Raw genomic sequence first — 17,614 nt, 5'->3', positions numbered from 1 at the left:
AAAAATGTACTTGTACTATTTTATGCAAACAGCAACTCCAAAATATTACTTCGGGACTGGTGATCAAAGCATGATATGGCAGCTTGAGCTCCTTTTCATTGGACATGCTAGGGATTGGACCTGGAACCTTTTGCACGCAAAGCATAAATTTGACCTCTGAGCTACAGGCCCTGATATAACCAGGACTAAAATACTAGCAGGATTTGAGTCCAGTGGCACCTTAGAGACCAACATGATTTTCAGAGTATCAGCTTTCGAGAGAGTCAGAGCTCCTTTCTTCAGACTCTGCAATTCATCCACAGCAAGCTTTAACATGCACTGTTTGCTCAACAGGGAATGAATGCAGCACTCGAGGAAAAGTGGAGGCTTTCCTGCATATTCATGTGTATTAGCTCTGAGCTGGCTAGATCCTCTTCATCAGAAATTGTGTCCCTTGCACATGATTGTATGGGGAAAGCCGTGGCTATTGGAAGGTTATTATAACTGTAGCATAGATACAGAATTAGATATAAAAAACAAAAAGGAGTGCTGTGCACCTACTATGTCACTTTCATTTCTTATTGGAAGTGACATAGGTGTGCCAGAGTGACATTGGTGTGCACTCCCTCCCATTTCCTTCTGGCAATGAGCTAGGAGGCCTGGTACTCCTAGCAGTGGCATCTGAAAAACAAAAGTATTTGAGCCTACAAAATGGGCTATAGTCCTTGCGAACTTTGGCGCAATAAATTCTGTTCAGCTGCACTCTGCCATTTCAATAAATCATGTTTTATAAACCATGGCTTGTTTAAACCACAGTTAGCTGTGATATATGAATGCAGGAGGTCTGATATGCTGGGTTTTTGGTTGATGGAAAACGGGAATTTTCAATTCTGGTTCATTGCTGGGTTTATTAACTATAGCTTGTTCTAATTTTGGTTTCCTGTGACATCTGAATTCACAAACCACAGTTTGCTGAATAGTATTACCTCTTGGGGCCAGACCACAGAGAAGGCAGCACAGGAGACAGACACGAAGGAAACAACCCAATAGTTATGTGCAATCTGGGATTTGTTACATCTGGTAGCTCAATGAACCATTTAAACAAATCATGGTTTATTTAATGTCTGAAAGCAGCCTCTAATTTTACGGTGTCATAATCTCCTTTTTGTTTTTATTGTAGCAAGCCAATATAGCTATCACGGAATTTATAACAATGTTTACTTTGCTATACATTCTATAGCATAGACCGCAAGGTGGTAACTACCATACTGTTTATATTCATTATAGGCATATGTGTCTGTTTCTTACCTGGTCCTGGAAACCCATGGCTGGAACATTGCACCTCACACAAGCATCTTCTTCGTGGCTGCATCTTTGTGTGTCTGTGGCAAATTTGCAGTCTGTGATGGACTTTTCATAGCCCGTGCATTTTACTTCATTGAGATGAATGGGGCCCATTCCTTTAAGAGAAAGAAGAACACTCTAGTCTCAGTTTTCCACAGCCAAATAAAATGAGAACATTTTGAGTTTCCTTACACTTCATAAAGATAGTGCAAGTGGGTAGCCGTGTTAGTCTGCAGTGGAAGAGTAAGATTTGAGACCAGGGCCGATTCCAGATGACTAACCTTAAGGCGTTTCATGCCGCCCTCTTCCGGATCGCGACGGGGAAAATGCGAAATATCGCGTTTCCTCGCACGAGTTTTGCGCGTCGTCGCGCAAAACTCGCATGAGGAAACGTGATATTTCGCATTTTCCCCGTCGCGATCCGGAAGAGGGCGGCATGAAACGCCTTAAGGTTAGTCATCTGGAATCGGCCCAATAGCACCTTAAAGGCAGTAGGAAAGGCAGTGGAAGGCACTAGGAAAAGAGGAAGACCTAAAACGAGACAGCTTGACTAAATAACGTTCACCAGTTTGCAAGATCTGAGCAAGTCTGCTAATGATAGGACATTCAGGAGTCTTTTCATTCATTGGATCACCATAGCTCAGAAGCGACTTGATGGCACATAACACACACACAGCACCATAAAGACCAACAAGATTTCCAGGATATAAGCTTTCAAGAATTCAAGTACTGACAAAGGGAGCTTTGACTGTTGTTTGTCTTTAAGGTGCTACTGGACTTGAACCTTGCTCTTACACTTCATAACGCTGACCACATCAAATCTGCAGATCTAGAAATTCTAAATACCAGCTCAAGAGGATTTTCAGAGTTCAAAGATCTGGGCTTTCAGCTTTATTCTTCTTACAATTTGTTTTTACCACTTGAGACATTTTTCCCAGTAGTTGATTTTAAAAAAAAGATTCCAGAAAGAAAAGGAAGTCCAATGTTCCACTTTTCTATCATTTATAAACTTCAGCTGGAGACTTGGAAGCAAAATATATATTACCCCCTTTTGGAGAGTTTTTTTTTGTTTGTTTGGCAATTTTTGTCTGACAGGAACCTGCAGTTGATCAAATTCTGACATTTAGCTGGGAACAGAGATGCATTTGCCAGGACAACATAACAAAACATAAAGAATATGAAAAATAAATAATCTCAAGTACAGGTGGGTTACTTGAGGATTCTAAGATTGATCTGACTGTAACAAAGATTGCAAGGATACAGAGAGTTCACAAGTTGCCTGAGCTTGATTGTGAGTGATTCTTTTAACTAGAGAACATCATTTCCTTTCATTTGGCACCATAGCAATTGTTTGGTCTGATTACTTTGATGGCCAAGCACTTATTGAGATCTGGGATACCTGCACTGTGCACTGGTGCACCCAAATTTGTGATAGGTGCTGAAATGCACTTTCTATGTACCTGAAGAGAGAGAGGGCCACCTGGAGCACTGGTTGCTGTTCTTTCTGCCAATATATGGGCAGTGACATCTTCTTAAGGGAGGGAGTAATAAAGCATCAGGATACTCTGCAGTATCACTGCAGTGATGTAGGGGAACCCCCAAAGCAAAATTAATGCCCAGAAAGCAAAATACCATCATGGAATCCGGATTGAAAGGGCAGAGGGGAGGGCTATCTTTCCATTGCATAAAAGATCCACTCGAGTTAGGTATGGTCCATTCCCAACTAGTGATGAACGGTTAAAACCAGTCAAACTGTCTACCCATAAACCTCTCAAGTAGAGACATTTCCTTTCTGCAGACAGTGATCTAGCAACTTGACTTCTCTTTTCTTACTTCAAACAAGCAGATACTAACTTGGTTCTACAGAGGTGGCATCTTTTGAAATATCGATTTCAGGACAAATATTAGCATAAGCCTTTATAAATCAAAGCAACAGATCAGCTGCTCAAAGTTTCCAGACTCTGAGTTTGCAATGTGGCAACAGGCAGCACGTTCCAGCCCATCACGTTGCAGTAAAACATTTTCGCGTGATACTGGTGCTTCCTTAGCTGTAGCTGCAATAAAATAGACATCAGAGAGCCCTGAGTGCACTTTGGCTGGCAAGCTCACGTTTTTAAGATTCCAGAGAGCTGCAATATTTCTCATATTTTTAATTAAATTTCCTTTTTCTTCTCCAAACCACACGGTTTGGAGGTTCTTCCTCTATTAATTTTGTTTTATAATGTGGTGTTTGGTTTGGTAATATACTTCCTCTCCTGTTGCATATATAGGAAAAAGAAGCAAGGGGACAGGGCCTGAGGGTTTTGGAAATCAACAGCAGCCTAGAAACCAGAGTCTTGGATTTCACCATTGTTAGATTTGGGAAACTTAAATGTAGCAGTTAGTTTTACAAAATGTTTATCTTCCTCTAAGCCAGCTCTCTACATTCCATTGTGCTGGCAAAGCTAAGAAACGAACCCTGGGCTGTGCTATGCATATGTTGGGGTAGTAAATAGGCTGTAAGTTGTGATACAGCAAGAAGGAACCTTACCACTACTTCACACTCTGGGTAAAAGGGAAAAGTATAAGGCAAGAACTGCCCAACATTCTTGACAGTGGAGTTCACAAATTTACAGTGCCATCCTAAGCAGAATAACCATGTTTCTAAATTCATTGATGTCAGTGGGTTTAGATAGGCATAATACTGCATAGAATTGCATTGCTAGAGATGGAGGGTACTTGGATCGTGCAAAACTCTCGCGAGAAGACGCTATCTTCCACGTTTTTTGTGCTACATTTCACGATGTTCCGAAAGCATGTAAGTAGTGTGAAAAGGGCCATTGTGTGTTTTTGCCAGAGACCCACTGCTTCTTCCTCAAAGGTCCCTGAAGCATACAGGGTTTTTCCCCAGGCGTCTCCTGTCCATCATAACAACAGACATTGATATATAAAGAGTAGGCACAACCTAAAACATTTAACATGGATAGGAGGAGGAGGGGGAAGTGAGAAATTTAAGGCATTTAGAAGTCTGTAGATATGGCCATGATATTTATTTAAAATGTTACAACACACTGAGTAAAGCAATTAAAAAAGACAAATTAAAAAAAAACCAACAGCACAAGATCATAAAAAGCATGGGCAATAAGAGGCGGTTAAAATGCAATCAGAAACCACAGTAAAAATAGTATGCTAAAATCATCTTCACGATCATAACCTGTCAATAAGAATGCAAGTAAAACCATCAGTGGGGTAGACTGAGGGCCAAGCTACACATGACGAATGACATTTGAATGGCAAGTGTATTTCTCCCTGTTCACTTGCCCTCCACTCAATCCACTTGCTGTTCAAGTGTCATTCGTCATGTGTAGCTTGGCCCTGAGATAAAATTTGTCTGGTACTAAGTACTGGAAAGGGGCAAAAGCGTTGCATCCAAATTCGAGCTCTTCCTCCAAGAGACAGTGCCAATAAGAAATTTAAATTATTTTTACCCTTGGGGAACTCATAAAAGACTCAAACACATCATTAAAATGTCTTTGCTTGGTACTTGAAAGCTGGTAAATTTGGTGCCAGGTAAGCCTCTGTGGGGAGGCAGTTCCTTGATCTCGCTGCCACTAAGATCCAAGCTACAAGTGACGAAAGACACTTGAACGGCAAGTGAACAGACTCACGTGTATTCCTCCCTGTTCACTTGCGCTTCACTTAGTGATCAAGTGGAGCACAAGTGGAGCGCAAGTGAACAGGGAGGAATACACATGAGTAGAGATGGGCACAAACAGCAATACAAACTAAAAAAACCCCACAAACAGCCCAATCTGCTGTTCACGAACAAGCTGTTTCTGGGGCCCCATTCTAAATGAACAGATGGTTGTTGCAAGCTGCAATCAATTCCCATGGCAACGCAGGCAGGGATTGTCTGAACTCTGTCTGAACTCCTGCTGTTGCCCTGGAAACCCCAATCTAAGCCCAATTTAGCTTGATAGGCGGGTCTTCCTTCCAAGTGTAGACTGGAGCTCCAAATTTGTTACAAGAGGAAAAGACCAGGGGGGAGGGGGGCTCCCAGCTCTGGCTGTCAGGGAGACACAGCTGCTGTTAGAGAGACAGGGTGAGTGCATTGGAGCTTGAATTTTCTTTGTGTGTGGTGGGATAGGGATCTACCCCTTCAGGTTCCAGGGCTGCTGCCAGGCTCTAGGGTCAAGCTACTATTTATTATTGGTACATTTCCTGCTGCCTGCTCAGGTAGGGTTTCTGGGAGTGGTGCAGTAGGGATCTTGATGGCTGGAGGAGAGCCTGCTGGCCCCCACGAACAACGAACATGTTCATGAACAGGATCATGTTCGTCAATGTTCGTTGTTTGTTGTTTGTGAATGGCAATGAACAACGAACACCATGTTTGGTTTTTTTTTTTCTGTTCGTGCCCATGTCTACATGTGAGTCTGTTCACAGCCAGTCCCCTATGGTCCATTTGTGTAGTGCTGGCTGAGCCAGGCTCAATTGCCTGGTGGAGAATCTGCAAGGACTTGTGGGGGGGGGTACTTCATTTTTCACTGAATATACACTATTTCCTCTTTCCCTCTTCCTGGTAACCTCCATATGCTCACCTTTCCCTACGCCTGTCTTTCCTTCAAACACACTAAACAACTTATCTTTTTCCTGTCCCTGTTCTTCATCTATATTTATTAATTTGCTTCATTTACATACTGCCTTTCTCCCCAGTGGGAATCCAAAGCAGCTTACATCACACTTCTTCCTCCATATTATTATCACAACAACCCTGAGAGGTAGTTTAGTTTGGGAGTATGTAAGTGGATCAAAGCCACCCAGTGAACTTCCACAGCACAGTGGTGATTCAACCTGGGTCTCCCAGACCCTACTCTGCAACTCTAACCACTACACTACACAGGCTTTAGCAGGACGGAGGGTGCTGTTAAACAGTAGAAAGGAGTACTTCTAGGCCTGGTCCCCATGAGTTCTCCCTCAAAGGCTCAAATAACCCTGGAAAGGACCCTGCCCCCCCTGCCTTTAACTGACAGGAACCAATAGTGGAATACTGTTATGATTGACTAGCAACAGCCACCAAGGGCATCTGATTCTTAAAGCTATAGGGGCTCCTTTAATCGTTTTTTAAAAGCAATTTTTAAAACACACCCACACACATATATATTTCAGATTTTTCTGCAAACCTGGGACATTTTTCAGGTCTGTAGGAAGATCTGTCTTGACCATTCATGGCTCCAGTCTCCGGATTTAAGCATCCACAGATCAGGGCCATTTGGCTATTAGCATATAAGATAATCAAGTGGTTTGAACTCTGCCTGAAAGTGAACTTGCAGCCAACACTGCTCTTTTAAACCTGGCAAAATAGGAGTTCTATAACTCAGTCTGGCAAGCAATTATAGCACCATGTTTGGAACCAGCTGAAGCTTTTTAACGATCTTCAAAGGTTGTGCACCCTGCAATAGTTCAACCTGGATATAATCTGAGTGTGGGTACCTGTAGCCTCTCAAGGAAAGGCAGCAGATAGCAAATCAAACAAATCTGGCTAAAGGCACTATATCAACAGAGGAGGACAGCTGCACCTCCATCTAACATCCTAGATCTAAAAACAACCCAAAGTTGCCAACCTGCTCTTTAAGTGGGAGTGCAAACCTACCTCTTATTTGAGATGAACAAGATAAATGAATTAATCACATAATACATAATTAACATAGAATTCACTTATGCAATAGATGTGGTGGTGGCCACTAGCTAAGGCTAGACAATAAGCTCATTGAATTCCTGGCTCATGATGTGATGTCTGCCATTAGTGTTAAATGTTAATTGCACTGCGTAGTGTAAAGCATAAAAAAACCTTCCTCCCCAGAGCTCAGAATATCATGTCCCCAAAGTTACTGTAAGCTTCTTGAAGGATGTTGCAGAATTCAGTACTCTAAAAGGAGAACCACAAACACAGATAGCTCGATAATTCCCATTCTTTCCAATGGTTTGGAATCAGAACTCTATGCCCAACTGACTTGCTTCCTTGGGAATAAAATACAAATGTTCAAGTTGCCGCTGGCTGAAAAGATCATGGGGAAACCATAATGGAATTGTTTAGGCTGATTCCTAAGGGCCAGTTCTTCTAAAGAAATTGAAATGTGAAAAGAGATAAGTCCCTGTGACGCCTGCTAGTTTAGACTAAGTCTTAGATAGTTTTAAAAGGGAAGTAGGCAAATTCATGGAGGATATGTTGTATCTTAAGATATTAGCCCTGATGATGAAATAGGTTAAGAGACTTCATAACACTGAATATCAGGTCTTGAGGAGCAACTGTGGGGGACCGCTATGGCCATGCCCTCTTTTATACCCTCCTCCAGAAACATCTGGCCAGCCCCTATGGGAAACTGACGAACCTTTGGTTTGATCCAGCAGCATTCGTTTTATGGTTATTTATTTAGAAAAGCCATTGGTGGCCTCTTGGGTGGCCTGCTTCTTCTCCTCCCTGTCCCATTTACCTTCTCTGAGGGCACTTTTATTTTAAGCCTCTTACCTTGCCCAAGACGTGCACCTGAAATAGCCTCCTGGGCACTTCCGAAGCCCAGCTCTCGGCAAACCACACTGGCTGCAACCAGAGTCCACTGGTCATGGCAAACAGTTCCCCATTCCCCATTCTTTAGCACTTCAACACGGCCTTCTCCTGTCTTGGCTCCACCCTTTAGCCTCACCAGTGGATGCTGAAATAGAAAGACCCATGAAAACCCCTCAGTGGTTATGAATGTTACTGTCATGGAACTAAGTAACTCGGAACTGAGAATGACCCCTGAACTGTCAGTACCAGGTAAATTAAATCATACAGGTACACATCTTTTAAAATTGAACCCAGATAACAAGATGTTAAATAAAGGTACGTGTGTATTTGTGGGGAGAGAGGACTGGGTGGGTGCAAGGTTCATGGGTCAAGCAAAAAGCAAGGCACTTCCTGGGGAATGGGAGGCAGCATTTGGTACATGAAAGCCATCTTCTCTGCACAGCCACTTTAAGGGTCGTGACAAAGAGCCAGCCGCTGAGATTGCAGCCAGCAGCTTTTAACAGACAGCTTTTTACTTAAGACCTTTTGTGGGATCATTGATTAGCTGTACTGCCTTGTGCACTTTCTACTACAGGAATGTGTCTGCTTCCTGTGCCAACCAGTTCCTATCCTGATCCCCTCCCCCTATCTCTACTGAAGGCAGACCTCATGAGACCCTTAGCACGGTCTGTAAAGCATGGCCCTGGGATCACATTGTATGAGAGCAGGGTCTATTTTAGAACTGGTCTGAAACATCCACCTTTCACAAATATTTTTGACAGTGCCACCCACCCCCAATTGCTTTGCCTTTGGTAACAATAACAAGTCAGCATGTCTTGCAACAAAATGTTTGATTCGTTTCAATGGCCCTCACTCTAAGTTGTTCTTACTTGCCTTCAGGGATGCTATCACATCAGCAGGCAAATCTGATTGGCTGTGTAGAGCTGTGACATCAACCCACTCACCCCACGATCACTAGCTAGGTGAGATCACACTTTTGGCTCATTTATGAGGTAGGAAATAGCAGCATCCAGAGAGAGTGCTGAAGCAACATTAGCTGGGAGAACAATGCCATCAAACAAGACAGCGTGTGTTTGTACGTTCTAAGTGGTATTTTGGGGGGGGGGATTCTATCACACCACAATCATTAATTTCTGAGAATTAAAAATAGCTAATATTCCACAGAACACTAGAATGTTCACCTGCTTGAAATGATTGCCTAATCAGTGTCACATTTGGAAATGTGTATACTATTCAGCATTCAGGACCTCCTTTTCTTTTTTAAACATAGCCCCTCTTAAAATGTTAACGATGAAGTAGCAAGACTGTAGGCAGAGCTTGGTGCAACCCTAAAAGGCACACAAGGGTTGAGCGGATTTGTCACTGGATTAGAAAGCAAAGTTTCAGTATGATCCATAGCTCTTTAACACCAAATAGATTATGCAACAGTGAAATTCTAAAACAGCCTACTCAGAATCCTACTGAAGTCTACTCAATGGGGCTTACTCCACGGAAAGTGTTTTTAGGATTACACTGTAAAACAAGCACATATATGCAATGTGTCTTGATCTGCATAAAAGTTGCACAGTTTGATTTTAGCTGGGACAGAATCTAGAATATTTTAGCAAAGAATTTTGCAGCGCATAGATTGTACTCATGTATCTGCATTGAAAGATAAGGCCCACATCCACAACTTCTGAAAAGTGGAAATTAAAAACAGCTATAGTTATGCTGGCTTCTAAGCATCTAATGTTTTTATAAGCTCCTAAATCCCAACAAAGACATTAATTTTAACACCAGCCATAGGAAATATTTCCACTAAACTGAAAACAGGTTCACCATCCAAGGACACGATGTACATACTTTCTCATAAGGTTAGAGAAAAAAATCCTGCTTCTAAAAACATTTTTTTGAATTGAGTAACTCTTGTTATTGGAGTAAATACCCTCTTTTAATGATCTGTAGAATAACAGGCTGCCCCAAGAACTCCACCCAGCAAGTTGCTCTATGGTTTGATACATAAGAAGTCCAGATCACAGGAGTTTTGCTGTACCCTCTGGAACAAAATGGTGCCAGCTGTGCCTCTGGTCATATATATGTATGAATGGTGAAAGTAAACACACCCTACTGTGGTGTGTTTACTTGCTGAATGCAGAAGTGGTTTGCTAAGAGGATTGTGGTCCAGATCTTGGTAGAGCGGCCTCTGTCTCCCCAGAGCTTCCATGATGGATGGTACTCCCCCCCACCCCTGGGAATAAAAGAAGAGCTTCAGTGGCGCTAAAAGGGAAACATCAATGTGTTCAACAGAATGCCTTTCCTATTGCTATATAGTTTGTATATTGGATGTCTGCCCTCCAGTCAAGATTTTCATGAAGGAGGGCTCCCCAGTTTTCTTAAAAAGTGGAATGCTTGGAATGTAAGCTGTACATAAGTCATGGAACAAAGCCAATGTATCGTTCCACCACAAAGAGAAACAAACCATCACATGGCTGACCTCCCTCCTGCCTTTTTGAGTCTGAAGTGTGCATTAGGCTTGTCTTACACTACCAAAACTTTTGGACCTTGATTCCCTGCCCTATGTTGCATACCTGAACACTTAGAACTTCCTCTCTCACCTGGATGAACTGACTTTCCCTTTCATATGTGTGTTGGGGAAGGAGGAGAGGATAGCAACTTGTTGAGTTACTTAAAATTGCTTTTGAAAATGACATGCATTTTTGGTAGAAGGTGATACAACATTCTTCCCCCTGCCTCCATTGAACCCTGGTTGTCGTTTCTTGGTGATTGGCAGCCTGCTGCGGTATTTCCTGGTTTCCTTATAGGTCAGTGAATTTCTAAGATGATGCATGTTTTATTTATTTAACATATCTCTAACCCACATTCTTAGTTAGGCTACTACTGACTGGGATAGTCTTGTCTCAAATCACTCGGGGTGTTATACGCATCCCTGCCCAAACCTGTTCCTGGACATCTGAAAAAAAAATTATTTGTTGCTTTGGTTGCTGTCAATGGGTATGCAATCTACTAAAAATGCATTAATTTAAGAACATATTCCAGGGGCTATTTAATTTCTAAATGTGAGGTGCTAGAGTTCAGTTTTCTCAGGTTCTTGTTTATCTCCTCTGAGATGAAAGCTACCTTCATGCAGGAGTGTAGAGGTGAATTGATATTCCTCAGTGATATTCCTCAGACTGTAGAACTCTTATGTATATTTAAGAGCACTTTTCTCTCTTTCTTTAGTGCTGCAGAAGGACAGGTGTGTGGGGGCAACCAGTGAGGAGCAGTGGTTAGAGAGACTAGATCTGGTTAGCTGCAAGTTTGAATTCCCACTCTGCTATGGAAACTTGGGGCAGTTACTTTCCCTTAGACTAATGTATCTCACAGGGTTGTTGTTGTGCAGGTAAAATGAATGGGTGATAATTACGTTATAAGACACTATGCATTGGGAGGAAAATTGTTATTGTTATTATTTCATTAGACTTTTATTCCACCCTCCCCGTAAACAGGCTCAGGGCAGATCACATCATTTAAAACACAGTAGAAAAGCAGGGTGTATTTAAATAAATACATAAAAGGGGGGAAATTTAAAAATTGCGCCCCGATAAAAAGTCACCAACTGCTGCTGATTACTACATCCTACAAATCCCTTAAAAGGGTGATACTGCGCAAGGAGACTGGGAAGCTGTGGAGGTTGTAGCTGGAAGATACACTGATGCTATAAATAAAAACGATGTTCCATGAACGAATGGATGGATGAATGAATGAACACAGCATGATTTGGAAAAGGATGGAGACTTAAAGAGCATCAAGTATTTAAAATCTGGAGATGTATACTGCAAACACAGCAGAGGTCATCTGCAGGACAGCCAAAACCCACACGGAGCACTTCAGGAATCAGAGGTCAGCTCCATTTGCAGGGTTCTTCACTGCTTGAGGCATTAGGGACAGCGAATCTGCTTTAATGTTTATTACAGCAATAATTACACAGTGCAACTCACTAAGTGGCACTTGTGGGCATTTTTAAATCGCAAGAGTTATTGGTCCACTGTTTGCATTTACCCTTAATTCTGAGTAAATATGCAAAATCTCCTATGCTTCTGAATAACTGCTTTGTAATTATTGTATACGAATGTACTAAGCCCACAGCTGCAGGTCTTGAACTTTTGACTGGATGGTTGTCTGTACCATGGAATGTACCAACAGGAACGTACCACCACTGAGCTCTGGCCAGAAGAGTAAGTACAAGAGGACAGCTGAGCCAGCTAAGGAAGTCTAATTGGACCCGTGGGCCAGATACTCCCTGACTCCTAGAAAAGCTTCCATGGCCATTTCCACACACGTTGAATAATGCACTTTCAATGCACTTTCGCAATCCTTTTGAAGTGGATTTTTTGTTCCACACATGGAAAATCAGTTTCGAATGTTCACTAAAGAGTATTGAAAGTGGATTATCCAACGTGTGTGGAAGCAGCCCATGTCAGGCTTGCTGGCTGCTCTGAGCAACAAGGGCTGCTTCCACACACGTTGGATAATCCACTTTCAATACTCTTTAGTGAACATTTGGAACTGTTTTTCCATGTGTGGAACAAAAAAACCCACTTCCAAAGGATTGCTAAAGTGCATTGAAAGTGCATTATTCAACGTGTGTGGAAGTGGCCTAGGAGATCTGCTCCTGTTGCTTACTGAGACCACCTCTGTTGCATGCTGGATAGGATAATATGCACCTTAGAAATTGAACTGTACTTCCTGAATCAAAGTCTTCAGTCTGAAAGACGTTTGGCACTGCTGCGACTTCTCCATATCTAGGTGTGTTTGCCAGCTGTTTAAATTGTTCCTTGTGGTAACTGCTTATTTCAGACAAAGGTTGCTTCTACATAGAGATCTTGCTCTGTTTTGTTCCCCACAAACTGCAGCAGATTTAATTTTGAATTCTGCCTGATGTGCTTGTGCTTCCACAGGCCTTCTGGGTCCACTGTGATTCCCCCCGCCCCCCCACTGCTTTGGTATGATTTTTTCTACCCTGGAAGATCATATTCAAAGTAGGCTTGGGAAAAGATGGAAGGAAAGGTGCAGATTTCTGCAGTTCCCTGGCCACATGCAGTGATATTTCACCTCCTGTCCTACCCCATTACCTGTGGGCTTTTTGTCAGTTCTTGAAAATCTGTAGGAAATAGACCACTATATTGTTCTTACCAATAACTTTTAAAAGCCAGCAAATCCTTCCAGTCCCCAAGGCTTTTTGTGAGGTTATGCAAAAATCAACTGATGTTCCAGCGATTTTTATTGTGTTTTCAGTCTTTGATACAGACACAAAAAGTTTTCCATCCAGGACAATTTGTGTGTGTGTGTGTTTAAAACAGGACAGGAACAGAAGTCTGCATTCTCTGGGTATGGCGCTGATCTGGCACCTGTTGCCTGCTCCATATATTCATTTAAACAAAAGTAAATCCTGGGCTTGGCTGAATGTACCCATGGGAAGTTTTTCTGCCACAAGTCACTGTTATATAAAAGGGAGGCTGATGCACGATTGTCCAAATTTAAAATTTATATAATAAGAAAAACTGACAGTTTGAAAGAAACACAGAATGGCAAGTTCAGTACAGCCAGCCAAATAAGCAGTCAACTGGCTCCAGCCTTAAACATTAGTTTAAGAGTGGTAGCGGTGCGCTCTAAATAATACATAGTTTTCTGTCACTGAAAAGTTCGTTGTAGTGGGTGCTTATTGGCCAGTGCCCATATCATCACCAACTGATCTCTCTCCTCAAACCCCAGAGCAATTTGGCACCTGTTATTAAATGTTTGTGAATTTGTTCTGGTAAAATGAAAGATAAACTTGTAAATGGATGTGTGCCAGTTAAAATAATTATATATCTTAAATGGATGGCCTGCAGCATGATTGGAAGAATAAGATGATGGGCTAACTCTATTCAACTTGTTATGTATGTATAAGAAGACAAGTGATGAACTTTGATGTATTGTCGAAGGCTTTCACGGGTGGAGAACGATGGTTGTTGTGGGTTTTCCGGGCTGTATTGCCGTGGTAAGACCAAGACCACGGCAATACAGCCCGGAAAACCCACAACAACCATTGATGAACTTTGGTTCACACTGTGAGTGAAGAGACCTCTAATGCCGATGTTAAGAATAATATGTTGCACAGGTCTGGTCTGTGTCTTACTGGATCCCAGTCAGTCTATGCAAGTACACAGTTCTGTATATAATGCCCAATATGTACAAGGAATGTACAATGTATTCCAATATGTACAAGGAATTCAGGATAAAGTGCAGTTAGTCATATTGGAATCCAATAATATGGCCCTGGACTCTGGACCCTGGCCCTGTGTTCACACTCAAGGAGACATGATTGGGGCTCAACAACACCCAAAGCTACACGATTGCAGGCCTAGAAATACTATACAGCTTTAAATGTGTTTAGGGCAAGGGCCCTGGGCTCAGCACTTTGGAGCCCCACCAACAAAACAATAGCTACAATAATACAGTGTAATCCTAAAAAGTGTTATTCCAATCTAAGCCCACTGAGTTCAATGGGCTTAGACTGAAGTAACTCTGCTTAGGATTGTACTGTAAAAGAACTAACAAGTACAATAAAAATTCTAAAAAAATTCTACAGACATTAAAACAGCTACAATATTCCTTTTATAACACCTTCCTGAACAGTTCCGCTTTACAAATTTTGCAAATGGTAAGAGTGTGGGAACATTCCTGGTCATGTTAGGCCAGCCATTCCACCAAGTGAGGGCCACAACAAAGCATGCTCTGGTATGAGCAGCTGTTGATCTTATGGGGCATTTGCAGGGGCAGTGCCGTCCAAAGGCCTTGCTCAAATAAACAAAGCTGTAGCAGTGGAATTGTACGACTGGCTGTCTACAGCTCACCCAAAACACCAGAAAAATCATGCTTCTCAGCAAAAGCTAAGCAAAGCTCTCACTTACCTCCTGTCGGAAAGCTTTGCGGAAGCCAGTGTGACTGCTTGGGGCAAAGGCACGGCCAGCGACACAGCTCACCACAGCAGGCATTCCGTTCACACATGTAATATTTGCCCCAGTAGCTGTACTGATGCGACTGCCCAGTTTACAGCTGGACAGATGAGCCTCTGTGCCTTTGCAGTCTACAGAGTAAGCCCAGTATCTGTGCTTCTTTCGGCTTGCAGTCAACCTTGAGAAGAACAAAGACGTAGCTATTGACCACCACTTATAAGAAGGTAAAAGGCAGGCGTACCTAGCAACATTTGACCTAGTAAGAGCTATTTTATTTGATACACTGCTCCCATCCAGATCAAGTGAATTCACAACATGGCGCTTAAATTCAAGGTTGTAGTATATGCAGGAAACATGGAAGAAATTGTTTAAGAAACTATACCTCTACTGTCAGGGCCAAAGAAAAAACAGTGATGTAAACATGTGATCTTTTGTCCCCATGTCCAGAACATAATATCAGGCCTAATACCCTGAAACACATCAATTGTCATTCAGACCCTGCTCTGTCTTTGGATGGGAGATCAGCAAGGAAGTCCAGGGTTCCCATGCAGAGGCAGGCAATGGGAAGTCATCTCTGAACTTCTCTCACCTTGAAAACCCTATGGGGTTGTCATAAGTAGGCTGCAACTTGACAACACCCCCCCCCCAAAATTTGAGCCTAGTCCTTTGAAGTAATAAGGCTTGGAAGGGTGTAAATTTGTTTAGGATTGCACCATTAGGATCCAGTAGGTCTCCAAACAGCATAACTGAAGTATACATCAAGCTACTAAATCAACAAAGCCGACAGCCTGGCCGTCGTCACACGGGCTTTTATTTAGCGCTAAAATGGCGCTATTTCCCGGCAAACACCCACCTTATTCCAACACTGTAGCGATTTTCTCTCTTCTGCTTTGGGCTTGATAGTCGCGCTATTTTGTGCCTCAGTGTGAATGCCTCACATCGATGTATTTCGCCTCGCAATGTCCTATGCCCTCCCTTCAATCCCAGAATCCAGTTCTTCCTGCGACTCCCCTTTTTTAATTTTATTATGTCCTTATAACGCCATAACGACATAACACAATGCAAACTTTCTGCTGAAGTAAAAATGACTCAATCGCCATGGCAGAGTCTTCAGCGATGGGGATCATGTCAGACAGGGAGTTTTCTGCGGGCAAAGGGCTATTTATATAATTTCAAAGTTGGAAAAACAAGAGTCGTAATGTTTTGCTCTAACAGAATGTTTATATGCTGTTATTCCGTTATAGCAGAATTAAACGCCAGAATAATTTAAAAAAAAGGGGGGGAGGAGCTGCTTCTGCACGGTTAGAGAGAACAGAACAGAGTGCTTCAGTGTGGACAGCTGGTGGCGCGAAGAGCCGTTAGGTGACCCAAAGACACGTTACTGTGCCGATAACAGGTAGGACGCTATATGCTGTAAATTTAACGGAACAGATGCCCGTGTGACGACGGCCCATGCTAAAAGTTTCAATGAAATTTCAGTTTTGTAAAATTTCTATATAGTCCAGTGACACATTAAGAGAGAGATCTCAGATCAAGATGACTGGGATACAGCTTGGCAGATTTCATAGACAGTAGCGAAGGTTTAAAAATCATGAGTCACAGCATAACGTTTTGGGGAGACTTCCAACAAACATAATACACTGAAAAGGGCAACTTTCTCCTTGCACCAGCACTTATGTGATGGATTAGGAGCTTTTGGATGATTCTTGGGACTGGGCAATGCAGCTGCATAATATGGCAAAATGTTATGTGCTGAAACAGTACCAGCTGACCTCCAGGGTCCTTTGGGGATAACTGCTTACGTGGTAGTAAGTTCAGAATGAGTTAGCAAAAATCCTGAAAGAGTTCAACAAGAAAAAACAGTAAGCTAGGAAACTGATGGCATTTTTGGTTTGTCTTTCCTTTTAACATAAACTGCACTGTCAAAAAGCAGGAACTAAATGACATTCCAGGGCAAGAGTTTGGCAGCAAGAAGGGTGATGAACTCAGTTGTTTTCTTTAACCAAAGAGCCATCTGTGAATCATTTCACCTCCCGCCATCATGAAACACCACAGTCTCACGTGGGTTACTTCAGCACGTAAAAGCTGTGGTTGAAGCTGGGAATGACATTTCTTGGTTATGTGGGTAAGAGAAGGGGATTTTTTTTTCTTTTTTGTCCAAAAATAAGAGTCAGCTTATTGGAACAGAAACCCATTTAGAAACTGGGTTTCCCAGCTGTGAAATGTAGCATGGAATGGAAGGTTCCACCCTTGGGAAAGGCTATTTACAACATTATGCAAAATGAAAACGGAGGAATGAGAAACGTGCGAACAGGGCATCAGGGCCACATGCAAGAAGGACTGGATTCAAGTGACCAGTGAGAAATTTCAGTAGAATTTTTTTGTTTTTCCTTTAAGGCAGCATTTGAAGCCACCGAATGAGTGGATTATAGAACACTATTTAGGAAAGAAGATTCTACTCGTTAATGACAACATTTGCAGTGCAAAGTACCTATGCAGTGATGGCATTATCTAATTTAAGTCCCATGGATTTAGCAGGGCGCAGCTCTGCTTAGGATCACACTGATCAAAACTCAAAATAGAGAGATTTAGTTTCCTCCTGTGACCTGGAAACTGCATGGAAACATTTTGCTCAGCTGTCCTAATGGAAACCGGTACCAAGCTCCCTTCTTGAAGCGGTTTTCAAGCGTCCTGCATACAGAGAGCACCTCTATTTCTGCCAAGCAACTACAGTACACTGCTGAAGATTCTGGGACATGTTCTGGTTTAC

General features: G+C 42.3%; 1 protein-coding gene across 1 annotated transcript in view; it reads right to left on the bottom strand.

Moving 5' to 3' along the window:
* The window catches only part of LOXL2 (lysyl oxidase like 2), an 88,925-nt gene that overhangs the window by 24,456 nt on the left and 46,855 nt on the right, over positions 1–17,614 (bottom strand). Inside the window, exons 5-7 of the mRNA XM_054997667.1 lie at positions 14,800–15,022; positions 7,829–8,012; positions 1,288–1,439 (exon numbers count right to left, since the gene is read on the bottom strand). Coding sequence (XP_054853642.1) covers positions 1,288–1,439; positions 7,829–8,012; positions 14,800–15,022 — 559 coding nt within the window. The remainder of the gene's footprint in view (positions 1–1,287; positions 1,440–7,828; positions 8,013–14,799; positions 15,023–17,614) is intronic.

This window comes from Eublepharis macularius, chromosome 14, assembly GCF_028583425.1.
Source record: "Eublepharis macularius isolate TG4126 chromosome 14, MPM_Emac_v1.0, whole genome shotgun sequence".
NCBI lineage: Eukaryota > Metazoa > Chordata > Lepidosauria > Squamata > Eublepharidae > Eublepharis > Eublepharis macularius.
Note: the sequence above shows the minus strand (reverse complement) of the source record. Positions and strands in the feature narration are given on the sequence as shown.